The 26,632-nt window shown below is 36.8% G+C and overlaps 1 protein-coding gene and 1 long non-coding RNA gene across 2 annotated transcripts in view; one reads left to right on the plus strand and one right to left on the minus strand.

Moving 5' to 3' along the window:
* LOC108675653 (voltage-dependent calcium channel type A subunit alpha-1) overlaps positions 1-26,632 on the minus strand; it is a 141,324-nt gene that overhangs the window by 56,013 nt on the left and 58,679 nt on the right. The window contains exons 17-24 of the mRNA XM_047882483.1: positions 26,113-26,334; positions 19,827-19,939; positions 13,503-13,619; positions 12,550-12,739; positions 11,277-11,389; positions 2,028-2,288; positions 977-1,120; positions 187-388 (exon numbers count right to left, since the gene is read on the minus strand). Coding sequence (XP_047738439.1) covers positions 187-388; positions 977-1,120; positions 2,028-2,288; positions 11,277-11,389; positions 12,550-12,739; positions 13,503-13,619; positions 19,827-19,939; positions 26,113-26,334 — 1,362 coding nt within the window. The remainder of the gene's footprint in view (positions 1-186; positions 389-976; positions 1,121-2,027; positions 2,289-11,276; positions 11,390-12,549; positions 12,740-13,502; positions 13,620-19,826; positions 19,940-26,112; positions 26,335-26,632) is intronic.
* Positions 14,462-14,783, plus strand: LOC108675656. The gene is made up of 2 exons (XR_001931124.2): positions 14,462-14,507; positions 14,628-14,783. It is a non-coding gene; the product is annotated as an uncharacterized LOC108675656 (long non-coding RNA).

Consider the following 26,632-nt stretch of genomic DNA (forward strand, 5'->3'; position numbering starts at 1 on the left):
ACACCAAAAAGTAGTCGGTGTCAGTATTTAATTATATTATTATCAAGTAAATCTTTTACATTTTTTGGTAGCAAAGCACCAGCAAATGTTTCGGTGACAAACTCGAAACCTGTAATTAGGTGACAATTATTTTATTTCATTATTATATTATATCATTATATTAACAATTATTTATTTCATGATTACTTGATTTTTGTCGAGTTCTCCATCTTGGAGTTCAGCCTCTCCCTGCTCCTGGAATGTGATGATGATGAGAGCCACGAAGATGTTGACGAAGAAGAAAGGGAAGACGATGAAGTAGACGATGTAGAAGATGGACATCTCGATAGCGAAGTGAGGCTGAGGGCCGTGGTTCTCGTACGTAGCTGCCATTGAGTTTTGAAGAACCCTAGGCGCGAGAAATAGCATTATTATTATGGTACGTGGCTGCCATTGAGTTTTGAAGAACCCTAGGCGCGATAAATAGCGTTATTATGATGGATTCATAATAGCACTTCATATTTCATATTTTTCCTGGTAGTGATAATTGGTGACTAATATATCAAAAGCTGAATAAATTCAAGATTATTGTGGATAATGTGGTTGTAACTGTTGTTAAGTAACTCAGGTTCAGCTTGCAATCGTGTTAATTTCAAAACGGTTTCGAGTCTCCGCGTAAATCTGCGTCTCTATAATATTCTAATTAAACTCTTTGCCACTTCTATAATATTCTAGGTAAACTCTTTTCGATAACTCTAGTTACTAGGCCTCCTCCTCATACGAATAGCATTAACGACGATAAATGCAAACACAAGCTAAAAATTAACGACAATCAAGGACCCGGCGAGTTCTTACTGTGGCCAGCCCTCGCCGGTCTGCACGGCGAAAAGGGTAAGCATGGCGAACATACGAAACCTCAACATCGTACATTAGCCATCAAGTCTCAGCAGACACAGGCTAAAAATTAACGACAAGCAAGGACCCAGCGATGTCTTACTGTGGCCAGCCCTCGCCGGTCTGCACGGCGAAAAGGGTAAGCATGGCGAACATGACGTTGTCGTAGTGGAAACTCTGCTGCTTCCACTGCCGCGGTCGTACCTCTGGCGGCTGGTCGTAGTTGTCGTACCAGAAATATTCCCCTCTGTGTAGGTTAAATTACCATACATAAGTTACCGTAAAATAACGCACATATAAGTTACCGCAAAATACCGCACATATAAGTTACCGCAAAATACCGCACATATGAATTACCGTAAATATAAGTTACTGCAAATTACCGCACATATAAGTTACCGCATATACCGCACATATAAGTATTAAAAACGTTGGTCACGGGCTAGGCAATAAAACTTCGGCAGGAATCAAATGTTAATAAAGTAAAATTAATGCCACGAATGAATTGACGAGGCAGTAAGTGGTTCATAGGATGAGTCAGACGACGAAAATATAATATCAGCGTATATAATTTTTATTCGGCTACATCTTGTTTCCCTAAACTCTATAAGGCCATACTACACTAAATGACACGACAGTCTAGTTATACAGTCGACCCGGGATAGTAAATATTTACTTCTATCTTTACTCCTCAAATTCTGGCATGTCATTGTAAATAAAGCTTTGTTTTTTTCTTGGATGTTTCCATGACTTTTATTTTGTCTCTAGTAATACTTACTATTTATTAAAGAAATTTTCAAGATACCTACAAATCTGCAGACAGACAAATAATTTGACGAAAAAACAATGTATTGATAATGAACGACGAAAAACATAGTACTCAGGATGATGGCATTGTACTCACTAGTCACAATGATGATATTGTATTCACTAGTCACAATGATGGCATTGTACTCACTAGTCACAATGATGGCATTGTACTCATTAGTCACAATGATGGCATTGTACTCACTAGTCACAATGATGGCATTGTACTCATTAGTCACAATGATGGCATTGAACATTGTACTCACTAGTCACAATGATGGCATTGTACTCACTAGTCACAATAATGGCATTGTACTCACTAGTCACAATGATAACATTGTACTCACTGGCACTCTGCTTTAGTCATGATGCTGAGGTCAGTGCAGTAGAAGAATTTCCCGTTAAAAAGCTGCACTGCGATGACGGCGAATATGAACTGAAATAGTATGTAGACGATGAGGATGTTGAAGACGTTCTTGAGGGAGTTGACGACACAGTCGAACACAGCCTTCAGTTTGGGTACTCGCTTTATGGTCTTCAGAGGCCTGAGTACCCGTAGCACTCGTAAGGACTTGATGGTGCTTAGGTTCTGTCCCGTGGTGCTCCCCCTGATGGCATGGTTAACTTAAAACTCAAACGTATTAATGATAAATTCTAAATTAAATTGTGCGATAACTTCTAGCTTAACTTGAAACTCAAACGTATTAATGATAAACTATAAATTAGTTTGTGCGATAACTTCTAACTTAACATAAAACTCACCCGTATTAATGATAAATTCTAACTTAATTTGTGCGAATTACGTGCGGCAAAGATGCAGTGCGAGGAAAATGCAAAAAAAACGAGCAAAGTGCGTAAGAAAGTTGTCGCCACACATGATGGTCGTCTCACTTATTATGCAAATAAATAGCTGACATGTCAGTATTCAGCGTATGCAAGGAGCTAAGATAATACGTAGTATTGAGCGCATCAAGCGATGGAAAAAACGCGAATGTCAAGCAGAAAATATCGTTCGAGTTCGCTGAGTTTAACAGGACGGCAAGTTTAATGAATATCTGAATCTCAAATAATTAATTAACGAAAACTACTGACAAAAGTATTTTTTAATGTACTTCATAACTATTAGATTACGAAAACATTAACAATATTTAAAAACAGACTTTTATATTAAACAAATTTTACGGGTTTTTCTTTTTATTATGAATTATGAAACAAATTTTACTGGTTTTTGTTTTTATTTCTGCTTTTATTAGGAAAAAAGTTTTACGGGTCTTGTTTTAATTTGATTTTTTCTTTTATTATGAAACAAATTTTTAATATTGTTATTTATGTTGACCTGCTGATGTGAGACAAATTCAAGTACTCAATCGTAGTCCATGTAGGTTAACTCAACTATTTGGGTTCATTGAAAGCTTTTTCAACTCTTGGTTGATAAAGCTTTCAGTTTGAGTTGAGTTGATAAGTTGATAATTCGAAAATAAGTAATTGTTTGTTTTAAAAAAATGTTTAGCGAACTTTTTTGGAGCCAAAATCATCAAAAAACTCACCAGCTAATCACGAGGTCACAATAATGAGGTTAGTTAACTAAACGAGTTTAAAAAAATAATTATCATTATTAGGCATAAGATATTTAGCATTATTTAGTCATTGTCGGCTCAATAAATAAACTTTAGAATAGCAATTAGGAAAAAATCAATAAAAATCATCCAGACAAATAACCAGACTGTTTAAAAAACCTGTTTTCAAAAATTAGGAAACATAACGTGTCAGTGAATCTTGACAACGAACAAAATATGACAAATAAAAGAATAGGAAAAAATAAATAGACAACCCTCGTATTTTCTCTGGCGTCGAGGTCAGTTTCTTGAAGCCTACAACAGAGTTAGGTGCAAGGTAAAATTTTATAGTTTTTCCGTTGTCGGGAAATTTTCTCTTAGGTTATTTCAACGAAAATAATACAAATCATTTAATTAAAACAGGCGCTCATCTCCATTATTAATTGCTCAAGATACCTCTCAAATCAACAAGGCAGCCCAAGAATTAGATGCACTAATAAAACCTTATATCATAACAAGACTTGCAAACAAACACTCAGATCCAGCTTGAGCTTTTAGGTAGACACGTCGAGAACAGGCGGGTACAAGCGAGTACAGTCGAGTACAGGCGCGTACAGTCGAGTACAGGCGCGTACAGTCGAGTAAGGCAAGTAAAGGCGAGTACAGTCGAGTACAGGCGCGTACAGTCAAGCACAGTCGAGTACAGGTGAGTACAGTCGAGTACAGGCGCGTACAGTCGAGTAAGGCAAGTAAAGGCGAGTACAGTCGAGTACAGGCGAGTACAGTCGAGTACAGGCGAGTACAGTCAGTACAGTCGAGTACAGTCGAGTACAGTCGAGTACAGGCGAGTCCAGTCGCATACAGTCGAGTACGGGCGAGTACAGGCGAGTTCCATCAGTACAGCTTTGTCATTGTTCGGGACCAGATCGAATCGTTGTTTCTCTAGAACTTGATTCAGTCTTGAAGATCACAAATGATGAACAGATGAAACCGCATATGTTGCCTCTACTTGATATAATGATGCAAGTTGATACTTGATATAAAGATGCAATTCGTTTGTCAATGAAGTTCACCAGTAACCGACATATGTAGGTTTCTAATTTATTATGTTAGTAAATGTACACAGCGTTAAACAAGAAACGCGCTATCGTACAACGAGCGTTCAAGACGTACAGTGTACAATTTAATACATCCGTTATTGATATACTCGTTAAACACAGAACTTCGATCCAGCGAATTTCGGTAAACAAGAGATATATGAGACCAAAATCGTCGAACTTTAAACTTCAGAATAACAATTATTTATTATTATAACTAATGATGTTCATTATTATGATTATTACTGATCCCTGCTCAATACTAGAGCCTCCAATTATGATGTCCATAAGTTAGGTCGTCACTGAAAGAATAAATGCGCGGTCTGTAAATATTAAGAAGTCTCTTTATTAGAGAAAAATTAAACGCTTAGTAAAATTAATATAGCATAATTCCGTATTCATTGAAGCATAATTCTGTATGCATCGAAGCATAATTCTGTATTTATTTAAGCATAATACCGTATTCCGTGAACAAAATATGGAAAATGAGACCAGCAGCCAAGTTCTACATAAGCAAGATGCAGAGAAAATTAAAAGCTATGTTCAAATAACTTCATTCATACAGCAGCACAAATAGAATAATATCGGTAGACTCTTTAGTTACCATCGTTGAATTAAAATTTGTTTTCTCTTCAGCAGAAAATTACTCGATCTTAAGGGCCATGTCAAAGAATGTAATTGAGTGAGCACCATCATTGAATTTAAAATATGTTCTGTCTCCTGCAGAAAATAAAAAATAAATTCTTTATGTAATGTAAATGTAATTGTAATTGAAAATTCAAAGAAAGTAATTAAGTGAGCAGCAGAGCTCGGTTCAGCATTCACGTTTCTTCGTACATGACTTCCAAGGGCGGCAACAGTGCACATTACGTGGGAATCTATGGATATTTCTTACCGAGTTGACTTATGAATCAATATCTCAATCAATATCGATGATACTTATCGTGTTAGGATATTATTACGTGGACCTGCAAACTTATTCCTGATGCGAGCATATATAGTGAGGCATGCCAGCGCATTGAAACAAAAGTAAAAAATTTTAGAGTTTTAAATTAGTTCACATAAATTTAAAGGCGCAAAGATAGTACATTTGAATTTTTAAACGAAATTCAAATGGCAGCTCTTGCTTAACTATATGGTTTAGACGGGTTTAGCTTCCATCAGCATACATTAGCTGCATTATTAATGTTTTTTTCGATAAATGGATTCTTAATTACAGGAATAATATATCCCGCGAAACGCCGGGCTAACATTCGCCGTGCTAAGTTAACATGGCTGGCAGTGTGCGTCAGAATGTGAACTCGACTTTCTGTGCCAAAATCTACGTTCACAGATCATATCCGTAGACTTTCTGACGAAAGTCTACGTTCTCTCACAGATCAGCTCCGAGACCAACTCCATCAGAGGAGGTCGAATGCCTGGCCAGAGCCAAGGTTTGAATAGCGCATTACAGTAGACGATAGACAATTACTGCCGATGCTTATATAAGCGAACGTCAGCCCTGATTTATGGACTAGTTCGACTCTGTCAAACTGATTGGCTGTTGCTCGTATGCTTCTCTGTATGTAGGGTCACGTCACGCAATCTTTATTCTAGAGTCACAGAGCATAAGGGTAGGAGTTGTAGGACTGGGCAGTTACTATCGATTTTGAATCCCCGTACATTTTTAAACAGAAGCCAGTTTGAATTCAGCACTTAGCGCCTTTCAATTTAAGATTTTGAATAGAGAGGTTTTGCGTTTTTTCTTGTGCCTTGTCTTTTTTTTGCAAATTTAGGTTTTAATTTTTGTTCATTTAATTTCAATTATACTAATTTCTGATTTTATCTGCATTCTATAATCTTAAAACGGACGATGGAGCTGCACTCCCAAACATTTTCTATAAAGATATGATGAACTTCTGTGACTTTTTTTTTTTGCTTTTAAATTTTGGGTACAAAATTATGAATCACATTATGGGGATACATTAGTTATATGAAATTCCTTTGACGAGTAACCAATTTTTAGCGAATCAAAGACTAAGTCTTCAACAAACAAAATTCGCATGGTGCTTTTTATCGTTCCTCATTTGATTCTTCGGTAGAAACATTCGAATGTTCAATCAATCTCCATACATATTTATGATAAATATTTTATGACGAATTTTTTTAGTATCTTGAGTAATAAATACGCATCTTAGACAAACATCACTTAAACATATACATAAAGAACATAGGAATACTCATCTTGCTTGAGCATTTCAAAATATGCCAGGAAATAAAAGCCAGGAATAAATAGGCGGCACAGTCAAAACCCAAAAAAACCCAATGGACATGAAACGTCCAAATGAAGAAGTAGTTGGTATAGTCACCGGCCGAACTACTGTCATTCATTATTTGTAACATATTTAAATGATTAAAGCATCGAGACGAGAAGTTCTTCTAAAATACAAATAAGATTTAAATCTCATGAAAGATAAATGGAAGATTAGTATGAGACAAGCAGAAAATGTTCAGTCGTATTGATGAGAAAACGCAATAGCGGAGCAATGAAAATAGATCAGGCTTCATGAAGAGGGAAATAGATCAGGCTTCATGAAGAGGGAAATAGATCAGGCTTCATGAAGAGGAAATAGATCAAGCTTCATTAAGAGGGAAATAGATCAGTCTTTATGAAGAGGGAAATAGATCAGGCTTCATGAAGCTACAAGCAAAGAAGTCAAGACGCAGCCATGCTCAATTGCTCATGTGAACCATCCACTAAACTCAAGAGTTCTCTGAAGAAGGTAAAATTTGATGGTTCGAGTAACTTTGAACTGGAAACAAAACTGAATTTTTACACAATCTGTATAATTAACTGAGGAATTTTGAAAAATTATATTGAAGTTTTAAATAATTTCATGTGTGATATGTGTGATATAAAATTTGGCGTGGTCACACATACGTAATTATTTATTATTATTTAAAAATTTTGGCATGGTCAATTCTTAGAGGATGAAAACCTCGAGTAACAATGGATGGTTCTTAATTGTTTAGAGATGAGAGATAGTGGAAGAAGGACTTACTTCAGTTGAAGGGAAGGGCTGTAGAAAAGGGATCGAAGTTACAGACCACAACACAGCACTCAAATGAAGTTACTACCTCACTCCTATGGAACTCTTTTATAATATATACAATATACCGTTATAATAACTAGAATATATGTCCGGGAGAGGAAAGTATTTTTCTGCCTATAGATCGAAGTACGAAGTAATATCTTTAATGTAATTAGATCTCATATAATGGTTTGATAGAACATCTCAAATTGATTTTCCAACATCGATTCATTTTATATTACTATACGAGGACATAACTCGAGGTTTCGAACGCAAGACAAAAGGAACCAGCAATTAATCATATTTAACTTTACCCCATTCAGTTCTAGCTCATTTGAATTCACTCGTTCGCAAAGTTAGAATGAGTTGGCACATTTCCCCCTTCTCAACAGCGCGATTTGTAGAGGAGCGATAAAAATTGCGAGACAAGAATTCGATTACATGTTATCTAAATAAGTCGTTGGAACTAAAGAGCAAAATAAGATACAAGAATTCTATTACATTTTACCTAAATAAGTCGTTGGAACTAAAGAGCAAAATAAGGTAATAACATCCTCCACGAAAAATGTGCATAACGCATGTTTCCACATTTTGTTTTGGATGCCCGGAATGAAATCGACCATCACTGATCACAGGAAGAATATGGTCCGTCATGACATTGAACGTCAAGCGTAAGAATTTTTATGATGCCAGCAGTAAAAGTGATGGGCATTAATCCAATCACTCAACTAAATAATAAACAAACTAGAATAATTACCCATTAAATGCTGTTTATTTGATAATTATTGACTTAATTCAGTATTTTCGTTTCAAAGAAAATGTCAATAATCTGATGTATTAGAAATGGATCGTCAATATTCTAGCGCCAAGGGACCTAATGACTCTGAATTGATAAATTTTACAGAGAATGTTGCATGCCAATTATTAATGTGCATCATAGCTAACGTTTTAGATCCTAGAAGACGAGCAAAGTGACCAGTGCTTCTAGACAGAATAATTTTTAGATATTTTGACGTGAACACTGACGGAGAAAACAGTGAAAACAAGACTGTGAGGGTAAATGTAAATATAGGATAAAGTGGTTGTGAGGTTGTGATATAACTATAGACATGAGAAATCAGCAAGAAACATTCACAAAAATAATCTCAGGAACCTAGTTACACGCTCAATGACATAACAACAAACAACAATAACACTTACATGGAACAAAGTCAGTACAGACACGTTTAAACACACTAGAAAAATATTCGAAGAAGAGACACATAAGAACGTGAATTATTTATTCGTCCTGTAAATTCTATTGTGTTTCAATTTTCATCACACATCAAAGGAATCGATGCACTGAGGTTATGGCCTAAATTACTCATCATAATCGTGTAAAAAAATAATACGAGTTGCTTTTGAATGTAAACTTGTCTGTCCGGTGCTCTGACTACGGCCGCGCTATGGAGCGTACTGCAGCGAGGCTCGCGTTGGGCGATCGGTTGCCAATGAATACGATGTATAATTGCCATTGAATACGATGTATAATTGTGCAAATGCCTTCCCACCATCAAATAAGATAGCAGCGAATAGTTATTGAAACTTAACTTATTCTTTCTTCCAAATATTCGTACAAGATGCATAAGTTGCTAAAAATTCTAACTTGAAACGATACATTGATAGATTTATCATGTATAGTTGAATAGTATAGTTGTATAGTTAGTATAGTTTATCATGTATAGTTGAAAAGTCACCCATAGTCAGGCCGTGATCTCCAGATGTAGTGGTACAAAATTCGGAATGAAATATAAAATACAGCGTGTGTGATGTTCGTAATTTTCACTAGATAGTAAATGACAATTATCAAGTAATATCATATAGCTGGTCTTTTAACTTGAAGGCTTATATTGCACTCATACCGAATTATGGGTAAATATTCAAATAACGTTAGTGAGTCGGAGTGATTAGCGTTTGATATTCTCCAATGGAAACCGCAATGTCAACAAGATATAAAAAAATTAATCGATTATAAGATTAGCTCGATACTGAACTGGTGGGATTTCAGTGTAGGTCGGTGTAGTTCAGGGTAGTGTGAACATGTAGGTCGGTGTAGTTCAGGGTAGTGTGAACATGTAGGTCGGTGTAGTTCAGGGTAGTGTGAACATGTAGGTCGGTGTAGTTCAGGGTAGTGTGAACATTCATTATTTGAACCTCTGAGTTTCTCTGCAAAAACACTCATTAAAATGAACTAAATCATTTTGCATTAAATTTTTACGATTTTACAAACATGTCGGGGCTACGTGTGAGATCTCAATTCATACACATCGACTAAGAACACGTAAACCATGGTGAGATTTTTCTCTGACTGCTGTTTACTCTGATTTGATAACATCGATTTAAATTACTGTTGTGCAACTGGAGGGAAAATTTACCTTGAAAATAGTCAAATTCTCATTTTACTTTGAGCAGAAGCAAGACTCACAAGACAGCATAGCCTAGCGGGATCATGGCTGTCAGCACGACAGTGAAGTCTAACACGTTCCAGAAGTCTCTAAAGTATGACTCTGGATGTACGACCACTCCAATGTCCACCATCTGTGTTTTGGGAAATTACGATAAGGCTGAACAAATAAAATAACTATAAAAATTTAATTAATTAGAAACGAATTTGGAGTCTAGGTCGTCTAGTGAGCACTCGGCAGCGGTTCGATACTTTCAATTTGTTACTCGGGTAATGCTGATATTTTGTTGCCGTTGTTACCACGAAAAATTGTACAGAAAACGGCTTATACTTCATAAAATTAGAGCTCGGTTTCAAATTTTAAAATCAAAATTCATCTTTATTCTAAATAAAGACAGATTCTATAACAATTTAATTATATTTAGTCTCTGTTCTCAAATGGTGTTCGAAAGTTGAGGGAGAACGCTAGTCACGACTTAAAAGATCAATGCTTCGCGCGAATGGGTGTTGGGATAATGGGTGTTAGGAATAATGCGTCTTGGGATTCAATGGGTTTTGGGATCAATGGGTGTTGGGATCAATGGGTTTTGGGATCAATGGGTGTTGGGATCAATGGGTTTTGGGATCAATGGGTTTTGGGATCAATGGGTTTTGGGATCATTGGGTTTGGGATCAATGGGTGTTTAATGGGTCGCGTGAGACAATTTGTTCAGAAAAAGTTCGCTTATTGAAGATAACACATACGAGAAAAACACGCACGTACACAATGTTTCAAAGTTCTAAGTTTTGTAATTCATATAATAAGGAAATTAAACAACAAATAAAAGTGTATTAGCGTGAGGGACGACGTTGACCAAAAAACAATGAGGGAAGTATGAGAATGCTTAGAATGTTCTGGGAAGAAGCGTTAGACACAAAGTTACAAATACAATATCAAAAGCAGAATTTTATCCTCCATTTGAAATTAGTAAAATTAGTAGTAAATAGTGGGGACACCTAAAATAGTATCATCCAACGTGCAGGTTACACCGCAATATCGTAAATAACTTGTTAATCCATCGTTTAAAATGCAACAACATTAAGAGGTCAATGATAACACCATGGGCAGGAGGCAATAATAAGACGAAAATGTGATGTAATTTAAAACTATAATATAACCGTAATGAATTGGATATAAATATTTCTATTATTTTCTTCCCTGTTGATTGTTTTGAGGATAAAATTAGTTGGCTTAAACACGACATGATCTTACCGCAGCTCGACGACGATAAGCAAAGAGAGAAAATTATTCACAATTGCGTGATTAAGAAGCATGCAATACTTACATCATGTCGAAACAGAAGGATACAGCAGCATTAGGAAGCATGCAATACTTACATCATGTCGAAACAGAAGGATACAGCAGCATTAGGAAGCATGCAATACTTACATCATGTCGAAACAGAAGGATACAGCAGCACATATCACAACCACGGAGTCCATGATGTTCCACAAGTCGCGCAGGTAAGAGCCAGGGTGGAAGATGACACCTAAATCAACGACCTGCACGGCCATCGAAACATTCAGCTACTTACAAGTGCGTCAACTTTATAATTAAGTGAAGAAGTGAGGATCAACGTGCATGTTAATTAAACCGAAATTAAATTTCTTAACTCATCGACTTCTCTTTGCTTCCTTTAGCAAATGAATTAAAATCAAAATATAGTTATATAAATTTCGTAGTTTTTGAAGCAATTGAAAATAGTGTGTAATCTGATTATTCGTGACCATCAGGGAAAACGCAATAGATGTATGCGACAAATTGTAGATTTGTAAATGTTTGTTATACTAATTCGAAACATGCTTGATAAACAGCAAACTTTATTTCAATATATTTTCTCGCTTAAAATTGCAAATAACCCAGATTTTCACGATCTCGCTGCTGTTGGTTTTTTTTACAATTTGTCCGAAAATAATTAGATAAAATAAAATGGATTTTTTGGAGCATCCAAAATATGAGACAACATCGATCATTGGTTGAATATTTTTAGCCAGCACATTATACGCACATTAAATAATAGAATTTAAATATCGATCAAAAAAATTAAAAACAGGAATAACCGTTACTTAAAATTACGAGATTAAGAAACATTATTTTTGTAAAAACAAGAAAAAATTGCTTTGAATTGCGAGACGAAGATATATTATTTTTGTAAAAACAAGAAAAACTGTAATTGATAGAAGCTAATCAATAGACATTCCAGTGGCAGTGCGTCTCAAACTTCCCATACGTGTACGTATGAATGTTAAAAACAGTCTAAGTGAGAACAATACTCTAAGTGAGATACTCAACTTCTCAGTCTATATACTAGGATATACTTCCTGTTGGGTAGACGCGAGCTTTAAATAGTTTCATTTAAGTTTACCTTAAATTTTCTCACTCATCTATACTATAAGTCCATAAAAAACTATGAAATCTCAACGAATGAATGAACTACTCATTCCGTAACATATTTTGGTTAAAGATAACACTGGCCTTAAGTATCATTTCTACGGCAAACACTCCAGTGAAGGCGTAGAATGTACTACTCAGTGAGTAACATATTTTGGTTAAAGATCAACACTGGCCTTAAGTATCATTTCTACGGCAAACACTCCAGTGAAGGCGTAGGATGGACTACTCAGTGCATGCGTAACATATTTTGGTTAAAGATAACACTGGCCTTAAGTATCATTTCTACGGCAAATACTCCAGTGAAGGCGTAGTCGAAGTACGTAAGATACGTATTCCACTTGGAGCCTTCCTCGACGGGGTCCTCAGAGGCCAGGGCCATGCTGGAGAGGCTGATCACAACCATAATGAAGAAGTCGAAGTAGCGCAGGTTAACAACCCAGTGAGCCGCTCGCCGAATGCTGCACAGATAATTTACCTTTCAAACACGTTACTTTTTTAGTGCAACGATCAACAAAAAATATAACTCAGTACTCACTGCAGTGAGTGACAGAGAGCGCATTTTCTCGTCGACGAAAACGTGAAGTCGCGGACAGACGGACGGACAGACGGAAGGACATGACGAGCACAATAGCGCTTTTTTCCATAAATAAGAAAATGCGCTAGAAAAGACTTTGCTTAGTGAACCTACCTAAATTATTCTTAGTCTTACGGGAAGAGAATTTAAATTTTAGATTTTTAGGATATTTTCAAATTTATATTTTTATGATATTACTTCAAGTGTAAAATTTAATTGCTGATCTTGCATAAAAAGAAAATTAGTGACGAAATTGTGAATTTTGGAATTGGTTAACGATCCGACGTATCGCCATTAGGTCTTCAAGAAAAAAAAACAAAAAAAAATGAAAATCCTATGAGTTATTCTGCAGCTTAATACTGCGTTTCCTTCAGTCGAAAATGTATTGATACGAAACCAGGACAAACAGTATTATTATGTACACAAAGAATATTATACCACAGCCATATAGGCAGGAATATAACACATCATACGGTAGCTGTTCAAGGGATTACAAGATATAATAATATCCAAATTCCAGAATTTATTTTTTCAACTTTCTCGAATTATTTCTATCACACTGCGATAGACCGGGGAGGATAATCTAATGAAATTTATGGTCACCTGAGAGGAGAAAGCCGAATAGGACGAACGATATCAATACTCACGGATTGGTGGGTGAGAGGATGAACATGGACGAGTAAGGCAGCATTGGTCTTGGTCCGAGTCCAGAATCATCAGCAAAGTCGATGTCAGGGTCTGCATCTTTCGACGCATCGATCTTCCTGTAAAGAGAAGACGGCGAAACGCTAATCGTAATCCCGAAATGTTCCCGAGAATCTGTATAAAATTTTAGACAATTCTTATGGGCTTTGATGTGACAATGACTCTATCAGCTTTGTGTATAAGCAATACAGTTTTATCATGTCTTCTTACTCGCTTATGCTTGGCAGTTCATCGTACGTAGGTAGAATGAGTGCCGTTCTACCTGCCATTATGACCATTATGAGTCAGTAATGGTTTAAGGACGAGTAATAAAGACCTTTTACGTTCGCATCGCTTTTGGTCAAGCTTATGTGGGTGATCTTAACACACATTTGGAAGAGCGTCACGAAAAAAACACAAAGAGCATCTCAAAATGGTACAACGGTTTGTTCGGGAAATTTCCGATCCGGACTTCTGGAAAGACTACGGCGAAGAAGCAGAACGGGCTCAGTCCATATAAGGCTGAGTCGCTGCTCTCGTTGAGGCTTAATTCTGTAAACTCTAACTGCGCGGTCGTGTTCTGTTCCACTACGTGCTTAATGTTACCTTAGTTTCCTCAATTCTCTAAATGAATGGTGTTAATTTGTTGTGCACAACCTTTGATTTGTTTAAATTTCAGTTTTGGGGTGCATGCGTTTTTTCACTTCTTTTGACACTTTGGCCAGCTCGTCAAATTGCCTATTTGACTTGAAACCTTAAAACTTTAAACTTTAACTATTAACCTCTAAACTTTAAATCTTAAAATTAATACCTTGACTGGCCAAGGGGGTCTTTCTCTATACTAAGGTGACCTATATTTATGCTCGGAACTGCCGCGCGTTAAATTAAATTGAATTATTAATTACTACAATTGATTTCTACATCTGTAAGCACTACGCAGTATGTGCACTTAATCTTAATTGATTAAGGTGAGCCATAAGCTTTTATTAGCGTAAACTTAACTGCTTCTGATTAACTTCTGAAATATCTGAATTATTGCCATTTATTAGCTTATTGACTCTATTATAATGATGCATTTGTTTTACCAGTATCTCGAGTAATCGTCAACATCTGCTGCCTTTCTGCCAAATTAAATTAAACCTGGACGCAGCTTTCTATAAATGGATTTAAACTACTTTGAATATGAAGAAACTGCCCCGAATAAGAAGCTTTGAATAAATTCTTATTAAAATGCCTTAATTGATGATCACTTATTTCTATCCTGCTTAGCGCTTAACTTTTGAAATCATTTCTAGAAGAGGATTACCTCCAGCGTAGGGAAAAAACCCTACAGGTTAGTCTCATCGGCATACCTATAAAGTGGCTGATGCTTCAACAATCACGTCAGTTTAAAGATCTGCCATTCAATTGATATATATTCAATGCTGGAAGAGCCCTAGTCAGCAATTGACATATAGAGTTATGCGTATAAAAAATTCCTTTTCCTTGTGAGCCCATTAAGATTTTGGCTAATTTAGACCTTAGCTGGGTTTCAGTTTTTTATTATTGCTGTATAGTTCGAAAAATTAGTGAGAAGTTACCGAGAAGGTGCCGTTCTGAACCGCACTTTCATCCATCAAATTAGCCACGGACTGAACGTCTTTCCTTTACATGCAATAACTAACTCAGCTTCGCTGTAAAAAAGATTATTATAATCGACCTAACTCACCAATATGACTTTAACCCTCTACCGCCTGACATGAGTAACGGGAGCAATATTGTCACGCGCCTACTTCCCAAAAAGGATACGTTCTAGTGAGCGCAAAATGACTTGCACTGATGGTTGCCGCCACGTACGGCAACTTTGAAATGTTCTCTGTTGCGTACAAACGTCCTCAGGTTGCTACACTCAATAGTTTACGTATAATTTAAGTTGAAAGTTACGTTCCCGGAGAGTGACATACGGCGGTAGAGGGTTAAATCGGTGATACAAAAGCCGACACGCTACAAAGTCAAAAGATCGACGTCATTCTGTCGTGCCCAAAAAAATGATAACCAATTGCTCTCACATCTGACTCATGCCCCTTATATAGTGTATGCAGATCGCGTTGGAGTACCATAAACCTGATGAGTTTCGCATCGGACTGGCTGATATATTTTTGAACTATAAACCCTCTACCCTCGTCTAACCTCAAAATGTACCTCCTTCATCTCTTTAATTCGCACCCACTCACTGAACACGCAATGCAGCAAACCAAATCGAAATAAATAAATCCACCTTATTTACAAATGTAGAGTTAGTTTCGAGCACCATTTCTTAAGGGGGGGGGTCTACCCTCCAGAAAAACTTCTATATTTACTAACGGATTTTTCTGAAACTTACACCATAAATGTAAAACCAAAAAAAACATTTTGTTCGTATGATTTTTTCGAAAAAATTAATAGAAAACGTGAAATTCATAGAAAACCGACAAAAAAGGGGTACTGTAGAAATCAATCTCCTCCTAGGGTTTTCAAGCTACAACATTGAGACATATAACATTCGATTCGTAAAGACCATACCAATCGAGTAACGAAGCCCGCTTTTTTATTTTTTTTGCCTTAGTTTTTTTATACGCAGTTATCAGTTTTTTCTAATTTTCTTCAAATTTTCCCCCCTCCCCCCCATTTTGAATCCAAACTATACACAAATCTAAAAAAATGGCTTCGTTACTCGATAGGTGTGGTTTTTATGAATCGAATGGTATATGTCTCATCGCTGTAGCTTCAAAACTCTAGGAGATAGGTTTTCTGTGACAATAAGTGTGAATGTTGAGGAGAGCGCGACAAAGTCCCGCGCGGACCACAATAGGCGCTCAATGTAGCATAGATACCAAACTAAACGTTTCTGGAGCTTGATTCCACTCAAGGATGGTGGGAGCGACTACATGCGCACCTCTCCCCACAAAGCCCGGAGGCACACTGAGTCAGACCTCACAAAAACACTGCATTTGTAGTGCTGCGGCAGCGAATTAATTAGTTCCTATGTTATTATTGAAAGAACTCACCCCCGCCCCCCTTTCATGAAGTGTCGTGTACGTAAAACTCAACGTACAGAGATGGTAGTGGTACCGTTGGATAGGCCAGAATGTCAGCTTTAAGATGAGACTAAACACGTAACTGCAGCACAACTCAAGTAGACACTATATTTAAAGAGCTCAGCAGCTAATTAGTTCCTATGTTATTACTTAAATAACTCTAAAACCCGCCCCCCCTTTCATGAAATGTCCTGAAATCATAAATCAACGTACAGAGATGGCAGTGGTACCGTTGGATATAGGGCAGCTTTAAGATGAGACTAAAAACCGAAAATGCCAAATCTGAAAACTTTAGGGTAGACCCCCCCCTTAAGGTTCTCGATTAAATTTCTCTTTCCCTGCAAACTCGTACATCTATGAGTCATAGTTCATGATGAACGAATTTTTGAATGTATGTTCGCCACTGTTTCCCCCTAGCATTCCCACAATATCAGAATTTATTTTCATTTCGAACCCCCTATTCCTTCCAAGCGAAAAAGCCGTGAAGTTTATAGTGTATATTCTATTGAAGCCACTTACATTGAAGCCACTTTTAAATAAATGACTTCAAATTGGCTTCGTGATTTTATTCATCTTGTTTATTAATTCAAATTTGAATATGATAGCTTTATTTTCTTGCAGTGACACGATGTTCATATAAGCGTCCAGTTTTCAACCAGTTTCATTTTGATATTTGTTCATGTTTATTATTAGTGACATGCTCTTATCGGATTTAATCAGGGCTTGGTCTATCTAACTAGTTTATTTTACTGACTTACTTTCTCTGCTATCGCCATTTATTATTAATTTATATTTGGCACTCATTATGGATATTTGTCATGTGTGAACATGTGGTGTTAATATTTAGGGTTCTGTTCCATAATGTGTAAAGAGTACAGCTAGATAAGTAAGTATAAAATAGCACCAGGCGCATGTAGCGTGGAGGCTCAGATGTGTGGAGCCTTGGTAGATTTAATTGTGTAGAGGAGGAAATTTTATGGATGATTGCATTTCATGGATGATTTATGCATTTTATTGATTACTTTTTTAATGATGCATTTCAACTAAAATCAGACATCCGCGCGAAGTTGTCACTTGACCCAGGAGTACAGAATAGTAAACCTTTGTAGCATCGTTCGGTCTGAGCCATTACTGTCTGCACTGTACACAGTGCACAAGTATGTGAAGTTTATCGTGTGAAATTTAACCTGTAGGGATTTAGGCGATAGGAATCATTGTTAGGTTTTATTGTACGTTTTGTGCATGATCGTATGTTTTATCGTACGTTTTGTGCATGATCGTATGTTTTATCGTATGTTTTAGGCTACTACCAGTGTCAGTAAAAAGTTTCCGTGTCGCATGCAGAGAGACCTGCAAAATCTGAACTTGAGACTCATTCATACATTGTTGTTCATCCTTGTTATTGAATTAAGGCCTAGTCTATCTGTATTTATTCTCTTGTGTGCAGACCTGCGAGAAGTGATGAACCTGGAGATTATTGCAGAATAGTTGGAAGTCTTGATTTACGCCCAGTGAATGCTGGCCTTCCGTAACAATTGTGACCCGCTATACAACCAGTGATTTTTTTTTTAAAGGCCTCCCACACTCACCATTCCAACAAAAAAAGGAATTGATTTTATTAATTAAAAACAGGGAATGGTTTCATGTCAATGATCAGGGCCCCGACCTTAACGCCTCTGATGGTGGCCTACACCGACTCCGAGGGTCACTGAGCTGAGGCCAGTCGTACATTATGTAAAACAGCATCAACTAGGCCACGGACGGAGTGGAGTGACGATATGAACGCAGGGAGCGCGATGTCCTTTGACATACGGATACCCAGACCCCCCAGCCGGACCGGCAACACAGCTTGTTCAAGAGATTCGCGCTCGAAGCTGACATTGGTGATGGTCGAGAGGGCAGAAACCAACACCTCATCGAAACGCCCCAAATCACCTACCCGCGTATATGCAGGAGACGCACGCAGGACGTACTGGAGTTTAGGTAGAGCGAAACAATTCTTTAAAAGCGTAAATGCTTGATGACTATCAATTAATTTTAAACGCTCCACCATCCTCTCCAAGCCCTCCCACTTCTCCCGGATAACGGCGGAGACGCCCTCCTAGTGGAGTGGGGCACCCAGTAAAAGCGATTTACGGGCGGAAACAACTTTCAGTGTTGGCAACACCCCCCGAAACATCTCCTCAGTCTCGAGCTCTTCCTCTCTCGAATGGGTCAGTATGATCAGTTCACACTTCCCCTGGTTTACCTCCAGCCCTACGGCTCTAAAGTCCTCAACGAGTTTTTGTACTGCCCGGAGAACTGTCTCTGGTCTATCGCCCAAAGATCCATGTAGTAGTTGTGTAGTGGGTCTCAAATGGAGAAAGAATATCTCTGACAAAAAACGTGAAGGTATCTGGGTGCGTGGGCGTTAATTATACTGCACTCTGGCAGATAGATTGGCGCTTGACCCTGGCGCATTGGTTCTGGCGATTTTCTGGTGTTTGAATATATAGTTTACATGTAAGCAAAAAATATTTTGCTTCTGATCCAGCTCAGAAGAAAGAAATTCTTCTTATCTAGCTCAGAAAGATCCAGTAGAAATTGATTTCATATAGCATTTTGCCTCTCAAAGTGAGAACACGTTGAGGAAATTGTCTTTAGGCATTAATGGCCCCAAACCCCGTTACCAAAAATCGACCTCATTACCAAGAGGTAAAAGCGTGCTTAGGCCTTTTCTTTTGTATGGCGAATGATTTATACACAAAATATCCATTAGCTGGTTGTTCACGACCGCTTGCCCTACATCAGATTGTCGACATCACCCATGGTATATCGGGCAGTACACAAGGCACGGACAACGCCATCAACTTGATCCTGAACAAAACTTAACGCCTAATTAATACTCGATAACGTCTAGAGATTAGGTCAATGCACAGTTGTGAACCAAACGACCAACATAAGCATAGAAATTAACTAAATTTAAGCCTGGGTTTACGACCGGAATACAAGCGGTTGAAATTAGCTAGAGGCGTGCCGTCCGGGATTTATACAAATTTGAGCCTACGTTTACGACCGAAATGCGAGCACTCACTTGGCATCTCCAGATCGTGGAGACGGAGAAAATTAACCAAATTTGAGCCTGGGTTCAGGACCGGAATACGAGCACTCACTTGGCATCTCCAGATCGTGGAGACGGAAGAAATTAACCAAATTTGAGCCTGGGTTCAGGACCGGAATACGAGCACTCACTTGGCATCTCCAGATCGTGGAGACGGAGGACTGATCTCCACCGTAGGAGGGCCGTCGCCAGCCGCACTCTGTTGCAGTGCCTCCAGCTCCTTCTCCATCTCCGCCTGCTGCTTCTGTAATGTAGCGGCGCAAGTGGTGTTCAAGCAAACCGATCTCATCAATTATCAATTGGGATTGCGTAAATTACTATATCATACATTGATTTCTATATTATACATTGATCTATATACGATATTTCCTTCAAGAAGCATTTTTCGAGGAAATAAACAAATATTTATACAGATTTTTTAAAATGCCACGCGGACTGAAATAAGCTGACATTTTACCAGTTTATGTGATTCGTTGGTTGCCCGAATCAAATTTAGCCTTAAATAATGAAAATGAGAAATAAGTGAAAGCGATTGAATAATAATTAAATAGGATAATTTAATAGGATGTTTATTGAAAATTATATCCTATAGGATATTTCATTGATGTAAATATCGTTCAACCTCACACCAATGCCTAACATGATGTAATTAGTAATTAAGTTGAATCAAAATTGGTTTAAACAATTTTTATGCAAAAAATATAAGCTAAAATAAAAGCAGAGAACAAGTCCATGGAAAAGTTGGAAATGTTTTCCAGACATTGTAAATTAATTGTACGCTCTAAAACAAGGATTGATCAATAGGAATACACACGAGTCTCTTGAATAAAAATAACGGTGAAGCTTTCGGTCCTTAATGTATCGTTGATATCAGTTCGTACTTTGAACAAAACACCACACTAATGATAGCAAAATGATAGAGCGCTTGTTGAAGCGCCTAAAGCATCGTGTATGTGTTTCACGACGGTCAACTGGGAGCGTTTCATTCAATATGAATGAAACAAACCATCAGTAAAGAATGTAGATATGGAACAATAAAATTCTAAATTTATGCTACATGGTAGTTAAGCAACATAGTTTACTTTAGACAGCGTCCAAAAATTAAAATTTATTAGTTTAGAAACGAATAACTGATAATGAGCGATAAAACGTGAAGCCTGAAGTGAAACGAGGCTTGATTGAAACATTTAAAAATGAAGCTAAGCATAGCGACATTTTTGAAAAACATTAAAGATCATGTTAATTTTCTTTGCATATATCAACATAAATCGGACAAATAATTTAATCAGTTCCACATATGGTCATAAATATAATATTTGTTAATTATTCCTGTCAGTTGTAGTAGTAATTATGCCTACGACGATTAGTTATTTAATTTCTGAAAAATCTCTGAAATCATTTTAGTAAATCAAATATAGTCTTGCATTGTTAAATCGTCTCATTTATATACGTCGTATAGCGTGCCAATTATGCATTCAACATCTATCAACGTTACCTTTCAAAGAAAGTTCGTTTGCACCAAATATTTGTATGAGCATTTAGAAAATTAATTAACTAGAAATGAAAAGCTACTATATGCATAAAACAATTGCCACATGCAAACTAATGCTTCTAGAATTAATCATTCGTGACTATCATGTCTAGAAAATAACCTTAGAAAGGATAAGGAAAAAACCACAAGCTTTATGGAAAAGCTAGGAAAAATCTATATACACGCATCAAAATATCTTCAGAAGCAGAGAATTTTCCAGTTTCATTCGCCTACAGTTCTTCCCACGTGTGATTTAAATTAATGCCATGCTTGTGTGCCTAATTCATGGAATTATTGTCTTTATTCATTCAAGTTTGGTGCATAATGAAAAACATTTGAAGAAATACTTCGATAATTGACAGTGGGATTTATAAGCGGGCATCAATCAAATTGTCAAGATTACGCTAAGAAATGGAACATAATGAATCATATAAAAAATTGTGCGGTAAATTAAAAATCAATTGATATTAGAAAAGCGGAAGTTTTTAGTCAATGGCGTCCACCGTACAGAAGCGCCAATTAAGCGAAGTGAAGAATGAAAGCAAATAAGCAGAAATCAAGTCAACGGAATAACGTACTTTTATTTAATGAATAATTTCATATGAAGAATAGGTGCAACGTAAAAAAATAAAATGTCTAATCCATCGTGAAGGAATGTCTCAAATCAAGCAGAAATTAAGTTGGCAATGTCATTGAATATTCAAGCTCCAAGAACTCGTTAATTAAAACATTTTAATCTTATATCTAAAAATTGGGCGCCTCGTTAATATACAGTATATAAAGAATAAGTGAAACTTAAAAAATGTCTAATCCATCGCGAAGGCATGTCTCAACACAATTTGGCTATACCATTGATTATTCATGCTCAAAGAACTCGTTAATTTAGAAAATTTTAATCTTATATCTAAAAGTTTGACGCCTCGTCAAGACTGATACTCTGCAGGCATGACAATGAATCGAGCATGGCAGAGTGAGCGAAGGACAGCGATGTGTGCGGTGCCCCACAAGAAGATGTAACCGGTCAGAGAAAACATAATATATTATATATATGTATGATTATATATATTAAATAATATAAAATATATGACATATGAAGCAGCGTACATCATAATTGCAAGGAAAATAAACGTCAAAAATACTCAAAATTGGAATTAATTAAATGATAAAAATATGTTATTGAGGAATATTTCGAAAGTAATTTAATGCCCAATAGACGAAGAAAAATATAATTGATGAAGAGATAACGAAATTCAGATAAAGTAACGTAGAATGTGCATGAATAAATTGATGTGAAAAAATTTAGTTGCTCATGTAATGATTAAAATTTATAAAAATCGTTGCGATGTCATGCCAGATGTAATAAAAAAAATCGGCAACGAAGCTCTCCATGCAAGCCAAATATGACGTTTGTGCATCAATGCACGTAGACCATAGAGCCACGATGGTACCAGCTTACAATAGATATTTTAAAGCACGTTCCAAACATGGAACGTCCAAATTCAACAAAATAATTTGTTTAATCGAAAACATTTGACCAAAGAACGAATCATCAATAATAATATATAATAAAATCGAAGCAAATTTCATCGCAAATCATTTCGGAAAGTCATGCATATTAACGGAACAGTTAATCCAAGAGACGAAAGAACAAGCAACAAGAGTGCGTAAAAAACGATCAGTGCATATGCGAAGGTAAGAAAAATTTATCCTCCAGCATAGACGAAATGAGAGTCATAGTAGTCGGTACGCAAGTATAAGTAGCGGTATGCAAAAGCAGTAATGTCCATAAGAATATGTAGAAGAAACAAGTAAGTAGCGGTATGCAAAAGCAATAATGTCCATAAGAATATGTAGAAGAAACAAGTGTGTGTAGGAATTAGTCGTATTGTTGTCGAGGGATGAGACGTCCGCCGAGGAGAGCAGACTCCGGAGCACATGCAGCAGCGCTCAACGGACCAGTGGATGGGGTACGGAGGAGGAGCAAGATTCGGGATGAAGAGAGAAAAAGACACACAAGAATGAAACAACGACACCCACGGTGAACACCGAATCAAAGAGAAACCGTCCAAAATGCACACTATACAACACTCATTCTAATTATTTCAGGGTTTCCAGTTAAAATTTAAAGGGCAAAAAGAGTGAACGACAATAAATTCTACCAAAAATGTGTGTGAAATAAGCATGTAGGCCAATTATTGCTGACGCTACCATTCCCGCTCTGTTGTCAAATTCACGCAATGAAGTTATCGATTACAAAGCATTAAACCTCATAACGCAAGGCCAAATTCGGAAAATAATAACTTGGTTCACTGATTCTTTTTGCTCTTCAATTACTAGCTGATATCATGGGCACCAAACACCTCCTGTGATACTGGGGCGAGGGGAAATCTTCCCTCCTCATCGCACTAAAAATTTGTGGACTCGAAGGTTTTGAGTATCTAAAGAAAATACTATTTTGCTAAATACTAGCAAACCATTGATAGGAGACCAGAATTTAGCGGTAAGGGAAGGGAAAAGGTGAATTGAATTCTAAAAATCACGCACTATATAAGATGAGCAGGATTTACGAGCAATGGCTGATCTAAACAGGCCCAGGGATCACGCTTGGGGAAAATATGTAACGATCTTTCAGGGAGTTCGATGACACGATTGAAACTACTACAGAGAATAGGAAAATTTTAGCCATATCAGAAGATATTATCAGTAAATAACTCAGTATATAAGTAATAAAGAGCTCTTAAAAAAAGAGTATTCTAACTTTTCTTAAAGAGTTTTCGATAATTTTTCCATGGAAACGCGCTTACTAGACATTCGGCAATCGATTTACGTATGATCATCTGCAAATCGTTTCACCTCAACACCAATTAATATCAAAATACTCTATCGCGATTCCATCTATATCGCTTAAGCATTCTCGTGAAAAGACATGAAATATGGTCCAGGAATAATTAACTAACGCAACTTAAAATCCAAAATTCTGAATACTTTCATTATCTTAGTTAGTGAATGTGAAGAGAAACGACATACTACTGGTACTACTTTAGGTATTGTCTTTAAGTGGCGTCAAGCAGCATCGCTACTCGACAGACATCCGCATTATTTTCGGTTGGGCAACTGTTACTTACATCTTTATTAATTGAAGAGTTTGCATAGACAATGAACGTAACAATGGGCCCGGCAGGATCAGCATGGTTTAATTTTTATTTACCTTAGAAGTACTACGCAAAACGTTAGGTTCTTCCTTTGAGAGGAGAAGCATCGTAAATGTCTTCATGGTTTGAAATCAGAAGAATTATTAAATTTCGAATATTTTTTGCACGAATGATTTTAATTTTTACATGATCAGTGACGGGAATGTACTAATGACTGTACATTTTCGAGCAAAAATTCACAGTGCAAGGATTTGTAATGAAAAAGGGCGCAAATAGGGAATCCAAGCAGCAATGTTTATATTTGGTAGGAATACAGTAATGTTACCAGGAAAATATGGAAGGATTTAGGAAGGTCATGTCGAATTATTGGAAATTTATTATTTTAATTCACTACACGATGGGCGAGCACTTATCTCTGTGTTTTAGGTGGAGGAATTGGAACAGTCGAACACCAGTCGTCGTAATAGGAATTCTCTCAGAAAGATTATTGTACAATCGTTTGATTCTTCTGGGACGTGCAAATGCTCATTAGTTATTTAAAACCAAGAAAAATATTTAACGATCCACAAAAGATCCAAAACAATTCAGGATCATTTAATCAAGTATGTGTTAATAACACCCGTTTATTAGGGATATTATTTTAACGCGTGAATTGGGAATTTTATTGCATAAAATTCTAGGCAACCGCGGGGACGAAACTGAGCCTAGAAGCGATGTACTAGCAACGACCAAATAATGTAGCTAGTACAAGTGCATGTCGCCATCTCATTAAACGTTCTGCAATCTACACCCCAAGATTTTGAAATAAAATTATACGCAACTAATTTAAACAGAATTTTTAAATGTTGGGTTCTATCAACAGCTTACGCCAACTATAAAAATTCTAAAATGGAAAGAACCACATTAAGTTAACGATTTTAAAATGCAAATCAGAAGCCGCAAGGAAATCTTCTGGTAACAAGAATAGAAGTTGGCATGATCCTAATACATATAACAGCATTACACTATCGTACAAGGTAATGGATACAGTGAGTAAACGATCCTCAATACTGTATACATTGTGGCTCAAGTGATTAGCATTAATGTAAATTTTCAAGAAATTTTTTAGCTGTTTGTCGTACTAAGAGATTAGAGTGATTTCCGTGCAAAGATACATATCGAATTCCTGCAAATTCATCGAATTCATCTGTTCCAAATAATCATCTGGAAATGCTTAGGGGGACCTATATTTTGTAAAATAAATCGAGATAAACTGAGAGAAGAAACTTTTTGAGAATAGTTTAAAATTGGTGTTTCATGAAACTACAAGAAAATCAACAGAGTCAAACGTGGACTAATTTAAAAATTAATAAACATTGAATATAACATTTAAATCATTCGTCGCAGAAGTGTCGCTGGTAGAAGAGACATACAAGTATAACTTCCAAACAGAATTACAGACGACCATTCACATGAAACGTTGTTTCTGAATGTTTGTTTGAAAGAAACTTCAAGATGTTGAGAGAAATAAGATAACTCGAAAAGATAATTTAGAGCATTATACACGATTACTCATGAACCAGATACTATTCCTTAACTTTAAAGTGAGTAAAATGAAGTCAAGTTTAAGGGCAGAATCTGTTGCCAATAAAATCCATTTTTGCTTACCACACCCAAATTTAGACCTTTAAATACAGTCAGAGAATACGAGGAAGATAACACAAGTTTAATCGTAAATTGTGCTGCATTACTAACCTCTTTGTCTTCTTCTTCCTTTTCCTCCTCAGCAGCCGTGAGCTCCTGAGCGTTGGCCAAGTTGTCGACGGCGATGGCCAAGAAGACGTTGAGGAGCGTGTAGTTGCCGAACACAACCAATATGATGAAGTACATGCTGTAGATCATGCCTGTTGAGGTGGTACCTCCTTGTGACTTGATGCCTTGGTACATTACTTCATTCCAGTCCTCGCCAGTCAAAATCTGACCACAAGAACGTAATACAGTATGTAGACCTTCTTTCACTGAAACGCTAATTTCGTTTATATAAGTATGAGCCAAAGTATAAGTATAAGCCATAAGCTATATAAGTATGCGATTCAAGAGAGGCTGAAACGAATGCTGGATGCATTTGTACATTTTTCTGCCTTCATCTGGATATACTCGTACGCAAGCTATACTAATAGCTTCTTTGCACTTGTTAAGTATCAAAATTAGTTGATAGTAAATTTGTGAAACTTTTTCCGTCTTAGTCTGTAGCGGAGTTATTAGAAGATTTTAG

This window comes from Hyalella azteca, unplaced genomic scaffold, assembly GCF_000764305.2.
Source record: "Hyalella azteca isolate HAZT.00-mixed unplaced genomic scaffold, Hazt_2.0.2 contig10556, whole genome shotgun sequence".
NCBI classification, from domain to species: domain Eukaryota; kingdom Metazoa; phylum Arthropoda; class Malacostraca; order Amphipoda; family Hyalellidae; genus Hyalella; species Hyalella azteca.